The 15610-nt window shown below is 37.1% G+C and overlaps 1 protein-coding gene across 1 annotated transcript; it reads right to left on the bottom strand.

The window, feature by feature from the left end:
* Nucleotides 1-3749: 3749 nt before the first annotated feature.
* Nucleotides 3750-8029, bottom strand: LOC110367513 (extracellular calcium-sensing receptor). Its single transcript, XM_036128898.1, has 11 exons — nucleotides 7913-8029; nucleotides 7353-7764; nucleotides 7108-7260; nucleotides 6821-7021; nucleotides 6110-6682; nucleotides 5898-6028; nucleotides 5620-5716; nucleotides 5393-5516; nucleotides 4648-5120; nucleotides 4254-4334; nucleotides 3750-4138 (listed from the first exon to the last, which is right to left on the bottom strand). The coding sequence occupies exons 2-11, from the start codon at nucleotides 7737-7739 to the stop codon at nucleotides 3782-3784; spliced, it is 2577 nt and encodes an 858-aa protein (XP_035984791.1). The 5' UTR covers nucleotides 7740-7764; nucleotides 7913-8029; the 3' UTR covers nucleotides 3750-3781.
* Between the last annotated feature and the right edge of the window lie 7581 nt (nucleotides 8030-15610).

Here is a 15610-nt window from a genome sequence, read left to right on the forward strand (position 1 = left end):
TATTATGTTTTTCTTTTTATATGTATTAGCTATGTAAGGTGGTGCAAGCTCCTCTGAACAAGAAAGTAAAATGTATGATAAGACCTGTCAACTTTAGGAGACTTATGAAGAGCCAGAATACAATAAAAGTTTTCTTCATTGCTTTAAAAAACATTTGCTAGTCCTTACATTTGTAAAACTGAACTATGTGGTACTTCTTAGTTTTAAATTGTATTACTTAGAATATACTTTGATTATTGAAATTCTGTTGTATTAATTAAAAGAATACTGGCCATGTTCAGCATTGATTAACTATTGTTACAGAAATAGATTGTCCAGTACAACTCCAGTAGAAAGACAGAAACATGTATTTAACGTTGTACTGTTTAGTTTCCCTTACAGTTTTTAAATTGTATTTAGTAAAGTCTTCAAGAGGTGAAAGCCAAAACATCCTACTTGGTTGGTTTGGTTAAAAAGCACAACATTATTTCCAAGACTATTGTAAAAGAATTCAAATGCTGTGGTGAGTGCACAGCTATTTAGAAGCAAGGAACATTGTTTGTTTTATCATCTTAAACACAAACAGTTGACATTTTTTTTATATTGTCTTTATGGCCCCAAGTCTATGAGAAGCATCTGTGTACTAAAAATAAAATTATGTTGGAACACCCAATCCAACATAACCTTAAATACCCAAATCAAAATGTCAGCCTCAGATAAAATTAAAAGAAAAAACAACTGACCCTGAATATTAATTGGAAAATGCTGAAACATGAATAACATTCTCCACAGTGATACACACTTTCCATTGCAATGGACTCAGAGGGTGCCAACCAGTGGCGTATTTAGAACATTTTTAGGGGTGCTCAAGCACCCCAAAATCTTAGCTTAGCACCCCTAAAAAATTACTGATTCAAAGTATTCCTGCGTGTCGGTTCGTCTCTGTCAGACGTGCGTACATGCACAGGTTCACCCAAAGCGCCTCCGTTTGAAGCGCTCGGTGTTCCCACGGTGTCATTTCAAAGCTGCTGAGTGCAGCTCCACTGCCTGCATTTTGTTTCCTGTCCCTTTAAATCTGCAGCACACCGGACTGTGCTGTGTGCTGTTTAACTCCACTCTCATTGGTTTTGCTGCCTTAAATTCCGCCTTTCCTGATTGGCTGTTTTCTATTGCATGTGTGTGCGTGCATGTGCATGTGTGCTTGAAGCGCGAGATTTAGGTTTTGATTCATACTAGGATACTGTGGTTACCACAATTAATACTTGGCTACAAAACTAGTCCCAGTTAAGAAACTAAATATTATCTGCACTATAATAGGTGAAATCTGCTGAACGCAGTTCTGAACAGAAGCAGGAGAGAGTTTTGATTTGTTGAACTGGAGAAATGTAAGTAACTAACGTTAGCATCTCAAAATAGCGTTTAATTCTGAAGTATAATACATTTTATCAACAAAAACCTAATCTGTTTTATAAAACTAAATATTCTGTGCCAGGCAGGAGATCTAAAGACTGCTGGAAAAATGGAAAAACAAAGACTGAAGGCTATTACAAATTCAGATTCTTAGCCACAGCCGCCTGAAAAAAAAAGGTGAGGGTTTCCCTTTTACCGATATTTCGTTGCAATTGTTGCTTTCATTTTTTGTCGACCCTTCGAGGCAGTTCAGGTATAAATAGCAGGTGTTATTTACATAATATACAGTACAAGAAAACTAGATGCCACCTAAACAATTGCTATTTTTGTTTAGACTTTTGCTTAGTTATAATAGCGTAATTAGGATTCCACAAAATAATATTGCTATTTATTTGACTATTTCTACTTATAAAATTAGGATAACGAAAAATAAAACAGAGGAACACTATTTACATTGTTTTCATTTTACAAAGATTTTCACACTGTTCATTAAGTAAATTAGTACAAACCAAGGGCAGAGCTAGACATTCTCATCATCAGAGGCTTAGCCCATAAAATATTAAATCATTAATTTGTAAGCAATTATTTAACCTGTCGATGTGGTCGCAAAATTAATTTAATATAGGCCTTTACCTATCTTAAAGTTTATTCTGCTGTTCTTTAATAGTCATACTAGTATATACCAACAGTATATTAATTTGTTCTCATTTGAATGATGAAATGGACAGCCACACATGTAACAATTCAGTTCTTGTGTCACCAATCTTACTCAAAGTACAGTATTGGGTCCTCCATGCTCCTTATGTATTAAGAGTTACTGCACATTTAAACATTGACAACTCACTATTGTGAGGGAAATAATTAGTTGTCTGAGAGGATGTAGATAAGGAGAAGCTGTTATCTACACTTCAGATGTATGATGTAAGAAATGTGTTTGGAATGTTAAGATAAATTACATAAAATGGGCTAAAGAGAGTAACTACAGCCCAGTTGTACATTTGTTGTTTGAATTTAATATTTGAAATGCTGTGAGTGTCAGTTACCCTTCTACTTGCAGTGCAGAGTAAATACATGAAATGTACTTGCAGTCCCTTGAATGTATAATTTTGCTGTGTTTTATGACGCAGTACCTTATGAGTATCTTAGATAAAAAAATAAGGGTGGGGTTTATCTCTGCACATTTCTATATCTTCAGAAATGTGAAGAAAATACAGGATAGACAACAGACATATTGTGACTATATTTGGTTTAATAGGCACATATTTACCGTCTGTCTCTGTTACTGGTTGATCAAATGGAAAAAAGTCCCAATTTGACAGTCATCAGATCTTGTAATGCTTTAAACATTAACAAACAGCATCTAGTGTGTGTCGTGGTTATAAAATTTGTATGAATGTAGCAAAAAATACTGCTTTTCTCTTTAGACAGATGAAATGCGCCCTGACGCTCAAGTCAAGCATAAAAAAAATAGGAGCATGCATATTGCGTAGGACCAATGACGTCAGACCAGGGAAGGTTTGTTTGTAGGTGTCCCTACCAAAGTTCAAATCAAACCTATGCCCTTGCATCTTTGTTTCACAATCAGACCATAATGGGACAACAGATATTTTTAGTTGCTAAAAAAAAGCTTGCTATTTGGATCTATTTCTATTCGAACATTTTACATCTGCAGCTATTATCTTTTCTGCACATGTGGCATCTGTGTCTGAAGCGCTTCAGCTGTTCTACTGAATTGTTTCTAAACATGAGCTCAATAGATGCAGTTGTGGATTCAGAATGCCTGTCTGAAAAGTTAAATCAGAACTGTATGTTTTTTTTTCTTCTAATAAGGAAACTTTTTCTCTTAATCTGAGTCTTAAAAAAGACAAAGTTCAGTATACAAATTCATAAAGGAAATGTGTAGGGATTTATTAATTTATTAGCAATTTGCTTGACAGAAGACATAGACTGGTCATGAGACCGTCAAAATATATGGCTGGCTTATATCTTATATGAGACTGTATATTATATATATATATATATATAAAACTTTTTAGTTTTACTGTTAGTGCATTAAAGAAATAAGTGACTCCAAATTTTCCAAAATTCAAAGTCCTCTAGACAGTTCCTCTATGGAACAATGGGTGTTCCATAGAGGACAATGATCATAAATACTGAAAACTGATTGGCGATCCATAAGGGATTAAAATTAGAAAACAACATGTATTCTCATGATGAAATTTTCCTTGGAACAAAATGAAACAAACCATTTTGACAAATTTCTTATTTTTATTTCAATCAAAATTAAATATTCACACAAATTTGACATTAAAACTGAAATTATTTGATATGTTCACAAAGAAAAATTAAACTGTGTTTTCTTGACTTACAACTAAATCACATAGGATGATGTTTACCTGTTATATTTTCCAGTCATACCTTTCCTAATGTTCCGTTCAGGGTGCAGTAGAATTATGTAACATTTTGGTACAAATATACACAACAGAAGGCCAAAACTGGAGGCTAGTATTGCAAATATTTCCACAGCTACTGAGAACTTCCCAGGTGAACTAACATAAGCTGGGATGAAAGAGATCCACACAGCCCAGAAGATCAGCATACTGAAGGTGATGAGCTTGGCTTCATTAAAGCTATCTGGTAGCTTCCGTCCAAGGAACGCCAGGAGAAGGCACACAAAAGCGAGAAGGCCAATGTAGCTTAGGAGCAGGTAAAATCCAAGTGGCCATGGCTCCTTGCACTCCAAAACAATCTAATTGGGGCAAGGAATACAATGTAGTAACCTTTATATTTATAACAAAACAGTTATTTGTATAATATTGTTATGACTGAATTTGATAGGCTGAACTTCAAACATGTTTTCATACTTTTCCATATGAAGCTTGATATGCAGGATTTCTGATAGGGAAGGGAGGTGCACCCAACAGCCAGCCAACACACAGACAAATCTGAAAGATAAGAACAATAAAAAGAAAACAAAATGAAAAAAAAACAATACTAACATTAACAATACATAACATATATATATGTGTATATATATATATATATATATATATATATATATATATATATATATATATATATATATATATATATATATATATATCCAGCCATCCATCCATTATTTGACCCGCTTAATCCCTCATGGGGTCGTGGACATATATATATATATATATATATATATATATATATATATATATATATATATATATATATATAGTTATTATTATCATTATTATTATTATTAATATCTATTTTTACCTGAGGAGTTGTAGTGCAAAAGATCATAGTTCTCTGCTGGGATGGACCAAACAGCTTCAGACCCTTGGAGGTCGGTATATTAGCCCGAAAAGCCAAAAGAACCACAACACTCTTCACCAGGAGACAGGACAGACATATAACAAAGCTAATCCCAAATGCCGCCTGACGAAGCATACATGTCCATGCTGAGGGTTGGCCAATGAATACCAGGGAACAAAGAAAACATAGCTTAATTGACACAAGAAGCAAGAAACTTATTTCCGAGTTGTTGGCCTTAACAATGGGCGTTGTGCGAAATTGATGAAAGATCACAGTAATGATGATCGTAAGGATCACACCAAGCAAAGTCAGAACAACAAGGATGATGCCCATGGTCTCACTGAAAGACAAAAACTCTTCAACCCCTGCGACACATTTCACCTTGTCTTTGTCGGACCAATAGGACTCTGGGCATTTAATGCACTCAGTGGAGCCTTTGGGGAAACAGAAAATATTAAATGACATAAAATATTATTCTGCAGTCTTAAATACTGTTTATGAACATTTCTCAAGCACCAGTGATGTTTCACAAAGTCCAAAAATCATACCTTTGGCAGATTAGTTTAAATTATTATTTTAAATTTACCAAACCTACCAGAAGCAAACTTCTTGGTTGAATAAAAAGTTAATTTGTATCCAATTCTGCCAGGGGTATGAAAAGATTTGAGATTAACTCTATACAAATTAAGAAATAAGCATTGGTTACCTGTCTGGTTGCTAATCTCTCCATCTGCACAAGGCAAGCAATCAAAGCAACATTGAGGTCTTCCTGGACGCCTGGCCTGTCTGCTGCCAGGGGGACATGGAGCGCTACACTGAGATACGGGAACCTAAAGGATGACCACAAAACACTTTTATCCACTTTACACGGTTCAAAGCTAATTTATTGAATGCAGTTTTTGAAATGGTAGTTTAAAATCGCATTTTCCACACCTGTGACTGGCCTCCTGTCCATATAATTTTGCTATCATTTATCCTCAACTGTTGTCCCGGTGGAGCTGAACCATCATAACCCCCTACTTTAACAAATCTGTTAAAGACAAGAAAATCTAAATTAAATCAGTCGGGCCTCGGAATCAGGAAGCAGAGCTGCAGAGATAGGGATAGTCAAAAGGGTAGTGACATAAAAGAAAAGGCCAGATAATGGAGTCAGAGCTAAGCTGGCTATGACTCCATAATATTTCTGCTGCAACATCAATATAATATCTGACCTGATTTTCCCCTCGCTGTCCTTCTGCCAATTAATGACGTCATATAAAGGGACTGGCTCTCCATTAGTGTCAAAGTAAACTCTCTCTTGAAACTGATTTGTGAAATTTCCCTTTTTCAGATGGTATAGCAACTATTCGAGAAGAAGACAAAAACTTCACACAAAAACTATAAAAAATGAACACTGATTTGTCTTAGTAACTGTTTCACATACCTGCGCCGAGGTAAATTCTTTGTATTTGTCACACACTCCCTCATTAGTTCCCGCAGAACTACAGTTAAGTAAGGTGTGGAGAGCATGAGCGATGGCAAATACGGCCTTATACACATTATAGGATATTCTGACCTGAGACACATCACTGTAGCTGCTTGATGTCAGACTCAGGTCTTCTGAACCTGTACATACAGGATTTTTAGCAGCATAAACTTGTTCATAAAATGGCCCTTTAAACGAGCTCTCCTTTGTCATAATAGACATATTTTGAGAGTCTGAACTCCTTATATAATTCAGAGTATTTGCCTCATTTTCATCAGTTACATTTCCATCAAACATGAGCTGACAACCAAACTGCTCTTCCCAGAACATGTTGATGAATTCCATCCCTGGTTTGGGCGAGGGGCGGACATTCAGAAGGAACTCTTTCAGCCCAGGGATGCTGACTCCAGGGAAGGAGAAGCCGAGCGTTCCCTCTAAAAGGCTGTGGAAGTTTGGAAATGTCAGAAGGCTAGCGGTCACCCAGGCCTCACTAGCTACCCACTGGATCCCTGTTACATTTCTTCGAGTAAGCTGGAAAAATATGGGTACAGAAATGTAATGGTGAGCAAGAAAAGAAATATTTTTAATGTTCAGATCTCTTATTATATCTTGATATACTACTGAATTCTGCATAACGTCTCTATTCTGCAAATAAACAGAGATGCTCACCTCTAGAAACAGATCCAATAATTGTCCCTCTGTTGCAAAAACCACCACAACGTGTACAGTTGAAATCTGCAGTGTGTCTGCCATTTCCTGAAACTCAGCCATGGTGGGTGATTTTGGAATGGTGAGGTGAAATGCCACGCACCCACCTCTGTTTCTAAAGTGATTAGAAAATTCTTGTATTCCATATTGACTGTAATCATCCTGGAATTGACATTGGATGGGTTAGTAATTTACATTAAAGACTTTCTATGAAAATATGTGGAGTTACAAGAAAAGCTAAATCGTACTGTGGTCCCTATGGTGCCCACCCAGAGCCATCGAAAGAATGTGACCAGCTGTACCAGACCTCCAACTTGAAAAAGATCACTTGGCACAGTCCGCAAAAATGATGGATACACATGTTTATCGCTAAGACAGGTGCAAGTGGCAAAATAACTCACCTGAGATGAGACAAAGATTTTTTTAAAAGCAAAAAATTTTAAAACACCAAAATATATATGTGCAAAAGTTGCCTTCTTTTTGCCTTTCTTACCAGTGGGATGTTGAAAGAACCAAGAACATGAGCTACGGCTCTTGTTGGGGAAGAGGATGCAAGACCAATGACAGCTGGAATGGACGAACCAGACAGGCATCTCGGAGTTTCAGCCACTGTTGTTGATAATGTTTGTGCCCTGTCATCTGACTTCCACCCTTCTGTTCCCTTCTGTTCCTTCTTGTCTGTCAAATTCATGGTGTTTTTAATTTCAAACAGTTGCTTGTGACTGGCCACAGACTCAGGGAAACTAACTAAAGAGAAAAGAGCCTGCAGACTGCTGTGGACATTATCGCAACTGTCCAAAATACGATAGCCAAGTTTAACACCCGGTAGTAGACTTGATTTGTTGTTTATTTCCTCAACAGCAAACACCATTGTCATCATCCAGCGGAAGGCTCTATGATCAAATCTACAAAAAAACAAAACAAAAAAAAAACTGTTGAAATTTTTTAAAAAGTCAAATAATTGTCAAGTGAGCAAAGTGAATTGTTCTGAAAGTAGAGCTGAGAGAGAAGTTGAATAAATGTAAATAAATCAAATAATATCCTCACACTTACCCGCTGCATGGTGTGATCTGGGGTTTGCTTTGGTAGCTGTGCTGAAGCTCAGATGCCTGATAATGTAGAGGGAAAAACCCCCCTATGAGAACATCCCCTTCTATATGCAAGGCTAGAGGCTCATTATCTACTATAGTCGCACAATGAGATGAAGTAGATTCGAAACCACTCATCTCCTTAATCTGCAGATCATGCAGCCCCGTATCAACTCTTTCTTCTATACTTCTTTTTTTTATAGACTGACAAAAACCTGACAACGCAATAAAAGGAATGCTTAGTAAAATCCAAAGAAGCAGCATTAAACAGTGCCTTAAAAAGGTTGACTGGCTTCCCCATACCGACCTCATACTGACCCCATAAAGAATGTATGGGTTGGAGCCAAAGATTTTCTAAGAAAGACTCTCACATCTAATGATGTAAGATAAATTAGAAAGTTTTATTATGAGTGCTCCTTTTCATTAGTAATATGAGTCATCATTAGTTCAACCAATCAGTGAAAAGGAAGAGCAGAGGAAAAAAGTTAATTATATCTTAGACACCAAGCATAGAAAAAAACATAATAAATATTAGGACACAGATTGTATTTGAATACAATCTATGTTCATTATATTTGAAATGGAAATTGTTCTGTTCCTTTCTAATTTTCCTTTCGAAGTTGATAATTTTTACAAAAACAACAATTAAACAAAAAACAACAATTAAAATCAATACAGTACAATCAGGTAAAAAACATCACTTTTCATCGAGTCCACCGGCTCAGAGGTAAGAAACCCGACAAAACCCGTCCTCGCCCGATCATAGCTAAATTTGAGCATTATAAACAAAAAGAATTCGTTAGAAGTTGCGGCAGGGAACTGAGAGGGACAGACTTTAGTGTTAATGATCAGTTTCCTAAGGAAATCCTAGATCGCAGGCGAGTGCTGTTCCCAATCAGGAAGAAATACATGATGGACGGCGTTAAAGCCACCATATCGGTTGACAGACTTTATATTAATGGACAGTTGTTCAGGGATCAGAAGATCACCCCTTGGCTTTATTAGTTACACCACAGGTGGACTTAAAGCATGTTTCAATGATTTAAAATAAATAAATAAAATAAATAAATAAATAAGACGCACAGATCGGTACACGGTGATAAATTAAATACACGCACAGCTAAAGAGCACGTTGGTATGGTTGGTGTTCACGGTTGGGTACAGAAGGCACGGGCTATGGTTTATCCCTTTACACACTCTCTTACTCTTTGCACTTTTTTATTTTTTTGTGTATTTCTATCTTATCTGTCTGCTTCTTTCCTGAACATCAGTCAATCACAAGCACATCATATGATGCTACCTGGGTCTATGTATGACTATTTTCTCAAGGGCATGCACCTTCTAACTTCTCACTCACATCTATGGCGAATGTAAAGTTTGTGACATGGAATGTGCATGGGGCTGGCACCAGAGAGAAAAAAATGAAGATCATTAACCAGCTTACTAGATTAAAGGCAGATGTTGTATTATTGCAAGAAACCCACAAATCAGCTACAAATGCAAGTGAGCTTAATTCACCTGAGTTCCCTAATGTGTTTGCGGCCTGCTATAACTCTAGACAGAGAGGTGTAGCAATCTTAATCCACAAAAGCGTTAGTTTTAAAATATTAGATAAAACTATAGATCCTGAAGGTAGATACATAATAATTAAAATAGCTATCCATAACCAGAAGCTATGTATTGTCAGCAGAGGCGGACAGAGTACACAGCTTCATTACTTGAGTAAAAGTACAGATACCCCTTGCTAAATTTTACTCAAGTACAAGTAAAAGTACTGCAGTCAGATGTCTACTTAAGTAAAAGTACTGAAGTACTTGTTTTTAAAAGTACTTGAGTATCAAGAGTACATTTTCTAAATATTGCATTACTACTGCCACAGTGCTTACATTTATGTAAAGAAATGTCCTACACATTGAGTTATGAAAAATGTTAATGTTAATACCTTGGAGAATGTAAAAGTAATTGAAAGTAAAACCAAGTCATTTAATCTTTTTACCATGTTGCTTTATTAACATTTCTCTCAAGGCAGTAGCACAATGGCAACACTCTGACAAACCTCTGCTAGAGTTTGAATGGATTTTTTGCACCCACATTTGAACCTGACTGTGTTAAACACACCGCAAACTAAAGAACATCAAACCAAATGCTCGGCTTAATTTTTGTAGGCAGTGATGAAGTTCTGTTTGGGTAAACACAGCAAACACTTGAAGCGAAACCTATCATTCAATTGTTCCGAAAATTGAAATAGTCGGGCGAGGTGGGGCCACGGGTTGACACATTCCCGGGATGGAACTGCTGCGTCTTCATCCATTGTTCGTCTCTTGTCTAATAAATCTGACCATGGAGTTGATTTTGGCGGAAAGCTGAATGTGATTGCTGATAGGCTGTCCCAATCAGTGGAGCCTTGCCGCCTGCACAATCCAATCACGTTTGAGAGGGAAACAACAAATTAAAGGTTTCTGAGATTTTTTTATTTTATTTTATTTTTTTTAGAAGATTTTTTTTTTTTACTCACAGTTATGGATAGAAATGTAGTGGAGTAAAGAGTACAATATTTACCTCTCAGATGTACTTGAGTAAAGTCATGAGTACTCCCCAAAAATTATACTCGAGTAAAGTACAGATCCCTCAAAATTGTACTTAAGTACTGTACTCAAGTAAATGTACTCTGTTACTGTCCGGCTCTGATTGTCAGTATATATGGTCCAAATGTTGATGACCCCTCTTTTTTCCACCAATTCTTCCTTGCACTTTCAAAACACGGGGATTGTTCACTAATTATAGGAGGTGACTTCAACTTTGGTTTAAATAACGATATAGACAGGTTGAATAAAACAGGGACTCAGCGTAGTTGGCAGTCAGTAAATGTAGTCAAACAATACATGAGTGATTTTGGTCTTTGCGATGCATGGCGTTCTCTTCATCCTATTAGTAAAGAATACACTTTTTTCTCAAATGTTCACCATTCGTACTCTCGTCTGGACTACTTTCTTATAAGTAGCTCACTGCTGTCGGTCGTTTCAGAGACGGTAATTCATCCTATTGCTATCAGTGATCACGCTCCTGTTACTCTCACCTTAATTAATAAAAAAATAACCACACAAAACAAAAGCTGGAGATTTAATACATCACTGCTTAAAGATGAAGAATTTATAAAATTCATTAAAGAACAGTGGGCTTCATACTTAGAATACAATGATCTACCAGGTACATCGGCATCGATATTGTGGGAAGCTGGAAAAGCAGTGATGAGAGGTAAAATAATTTCTTTCTCATCTCATAAAAAGAAAAAAGAAAACAAAAAGATTCAGGAATTAGAAGAAAAACTTAAGTTACTAGATTTATCTCAAGAAGAAGGGAAGTTAGGTAAAATCCGTGAAGTAAAATTAGAACTAAACCACTATATTGAAAAGCAAAATAGATTTCTAATACAAAGACTCCGAATAGAAAATTTTGAACATGGCAATAAGTCAGGAAGCTTTCTAGCTAATCAGCTTAAAATAAATAAGGAGAAAACTACTATATTTGCAGTTACAGATTCAACTGGTAATACAGTAAGTGAACCAGAGTGTATAAATAATACCTTCCGCGATTTCTACAAATCTTTATACACACCACAGATAAATCCATCAGAGAAGGATATTAAGCAATTTCTGGATAAAATTACACTTCCTAAATTATCAGATAACCAAAGAATGACACTGGATTCCCCGCTGACAACAGCTGAAACCCAGGAAGCTCTTAAAAGCATGCCTAATAAAAAGGCTCCAGGTCCAGATGGATTCCCCACTGAGTTTTATAAAGAGTTCTGGAATATTCTAGCCCCAACGTTCCACAGAATGTTGCAGGAAATACAGGAAAAAGGTAGATTTCCAGCTAATATGAACTCTGCCACCATCAGCCTTCTGCTCAAGCCAGACAAAGATCCTGTGTTGCCCACTAGTTATCGTCCCATATCCTTAATTAATGTGGATATTAAGATAATCTGTAAAGCTTTAGCAAAAAGATTAGACAAAGTAACTCCTCTCATAATACATCCAGATCAAACTGGTTTCATCAGAGGAAGGCAGCCATCCACAAATACACGCCGATTACTTAATTTAATTGATTATTCCTACAGTAAAAACATTAAAACCAATATATTGTCTTTAGACGCAGAAAAAGCATTTGATAGAGTAAATTGGAAATTTTTATTCGCTACTCTTCATAAATTCGGTTTTGGCGATTTATTCATAAACTGGTTAAAAATTCTATACAATTCTCCAACAGCCTGTGTCAGGACAAATAATCAAATATCTTCCAGTTTTTGTCTACAGAGGGGCACCAGGCAAGGATGCCCTCTTTCTCCATCACTTTTTGCCATCTTTATAGAACCTCTAGCAGCAACAATCAGACAAACAAAAGCTGTAAAAGGTATAAAATGCATGAAAATAGAGCACAAGATTAGTCTGTACGCGGATGATGTAGTACTTTACCTCCAGCATTCAAATAATTCTCTTTTACAAGTAATTAGAATACTAGAATCTTTCTCCAAAGTATCAGATTACTCGTTAAACTGGTCTAAATCTACGGTACTGTCAATTAATTGCTCTCTCGAAAACTCCCTAAATTTACAAATGCAATCAGGAAATATTAAATATTTAGGTATTACTGTGTCGAATAAATTAACAGATTTACTTAAACTTAACCATGCCCCACTTTTAAACAGGATAGAAGAGGACCTTGAAAGATGGAAATCGCTTCCAATCACACTTATGGGTAGGGTAGCTTCAATAAAAATGATGGTCCTACCTAGAATTAATTATTTATTTTCAATGGTCCCCAATAAACCATCATCTGACTGGTTTAAATCTCTAGACTCTGCCATTTCTAGATTTCTTTGGAAAGATAAACCCCCACGTATTAGCTTAAAGACAATACAGAAGACTAAAGACAGGGGAGGATTAGATCTGCCTAACTTCCACAACTATTACTTAGCAAATAGGCTACAATACATCTCTAAATGGATAAAAAATAGTCTTTTAGATGAGCCTTGGTTAGATATAGAACAGGAAATGTGCAATAATATCATGATTTCAGATCTGCCGTTTATAAGCTCAAATATAAAACGGCATACATGCTTCAAATATATCAACATTAGTTCTACTCTGACAGCATGGTGGGAGTTCCTCAAAATGACAAAGTCATCCCTTATCCCATGCAGTCGTACACCTATCTGGAATAACCCTGATATCCTACAAAATAATAAAATGATAAACTTTACATACTGGAAGAATAAAGGTATTAAATATCTGGAACATCTACTTGACGGAACCGAGTTCATCAATTTTGCTAAACTAAATATGCAATATGGCATTAGTAAAAATAAATTCTTGGAATATGAACAACTTAAATCTATAATTAAAAATAAATATAAGCATATTAATGGTGGTTTACAAGTCCCAACTAATATAATAGAGTTCTTAGATTTAACCCCCCCCAAACTACTGTCTAAATCATACAGGACACTGACTAAAATAGATGATTCGATATCTCTTCCTATAATGAAGTGGGAAAAAGATTTATCAGGCACCTTTGAACAAAATTTCTGGGCTCAGACATGTCTAAGAACTTTCAAATTGACTAGAAACACCAACTTACAACTAATACAATACAAAATCCTTCACAGAGTACATTACACAGGACAAAGATTATTCAAGATGGGTCTGGCACAATCTAATATCTGCCCACACTGCATAGGCAATCATCCTGATAATTATTTTCATGCGTTATGGTTATGCACACCAGTCCAGAGGTTCTGGACACAGATATGTAAGGACTTATCAAGGTGCTTGAGCTGTAAAATTACACCATCCCCATCAGTTTGCCTGCTCGGTAATTTTGAGGAAAGTCCTCTGAAAAAAGAAATAGTTTACATGGTTTTTACTGCTTTATGCATCGCAAAGAAAACTATCCTCATGAATTGGAAAAGTAAACAAAATCTCAGTATCAATCAGTATAGAGATCTTTTGTTGGATCATATTAATCTAGAGACAGCATCTGCTTCCACATCTGATTGGTCTCTTTGGGCTCCTCTGATCAACACCATCACTTAGTGGAATAGGGGGCGGTGGGTTGCTTCCTGCAGGGCGCAGTGGCTGGATGGAGGGGTTCCTGGGGCCCTGGGGGCACTTGGAGTAGGGCGCCTGGTGGATCCGGCTCCGGGGTCTGTTGCCCCCATCTGGGAGGAGTTTGGGAGGCCTACGGGTGGCCTACAGCAGCCGCTTGCGGCGCTCTTTGGGAGCTGCGTGTTGACGGACGTGGGTTACTGACCTGGTAGCTGTGCTGCCGCTGGGTGGGGCCGGGGTGGGTCTGGGGTCCCCGGGGCGCACCGCCCTCGGGCGCGGGCCCCGGCGGGGCCTCGGGGGTTCCTGTTCCGGGGGGTGTGCCGCTTTTGGTGTGGGCCGGCGCGCGCCCGGGTGTCCGCCCCTGCACGGGGCCTCTGGTGCGCTGGGGGGCCTCGGGGCCCGTTGAGCTGGTAGGGGGGCATGGTCATTAACACCTCTGGGCAGATGCTCTTCTCCTTTATTGGAAAGGCACTCTGCCAGTGGGGGGAGGGGGAAAGGAGGGGGAGTAGGGATCTGAAGTTTAATATAAAAAAAAAAAAAAAAAAAAAAAAAAAAGAAAACTATAAGTAAAAAGTAAAACAAAGCAAGTTTGCTTTGCCGTTTAAATGACATTTTTTAGATTTTTGGTAAACTTTGAGTGCAAGAAAACAGCAAGCACTACAACAGCAAGCACTACTGCTGCTGAAGCACAGTAGTGTTTAAAGTGGTGCAGTCACGTACAATGACAAATTTACAAATTTACAATTTCACAGAAATTTACAAATTTCTATGGCAGTAGCTCACTACGGTTGCATAAAAAGGTTAAATTAATTATCGCAATAAAATTCTCACACCTTTTAGCTTATTATACTTAATTTTGATGGTTTACACTCTTTTAATCTATTGGTTATTAAATTAAGTGCTTTTGTGTATATTTACAACAAGACCATGTCACTTTCATTCTTACCTGTGAAAGATCTGGTTTGTACAGTGAATCGGTTGGTACAAATCCGAGCAGCACAACCGCCTAATCGCCTAATACTGCCTAATACTGCCTAATACTGCCTAATATGAGGAGAATCACATCTGTTTAATCTCCAGTCACAACATTTATGCTCAACAATGCACTTTCTAAACATGAAAATGGCTCTGTGGTTGTTTCCAGATTGCGGACGAAAATACAATTTACTCTGATTGTCACTCATCTCCAGAAATTTTGTCTGCTACGACAAAAACTCCACCTTCCTGAGTCAATTCCAGCCATCTGCTTTATTCTTGTAAAATTTATTTTGTTTCCACATAGACCCATATGAATGGATCAAATGAGACAGACCTCAAATGTACAAATAATAATAGATTAAAGTTAAGACCAGGGGTGAAAGTAGTTTTAAGTTCTTGCCAGTATTATTACTCTCCTTTTTTTAAATAAAGAATGAGTACTGCTTTTTGATTTTATTTTATTAAAGAGTACCACTCATGCAGAATGCTGCAAGGCTCCATGCTTGGCCTCTTCTCTCGTTGCCCTGTCCCTTTTGAGTCAGATATAAGAAACCAGTTGTTACCTTTCTTTTTTAGGC

This window comes from Fundulus heteroclitus, unplaced genomic scaffold (genome assembly GCF_011125445.2).
Source record: "Fundulus heteroclitus isolate FHET01 unplaced genomic scaffold, MU-UCD_Fhet_4.1 scaffold_124, whole genome shotgun sequence".
Lineage (NCBI taxonomy): Eukaryota > Metazoa > Chordata > Actinopteri > Cyprinodontiformes > Fundulidae > Fundulus > Fundulus heteroclitus.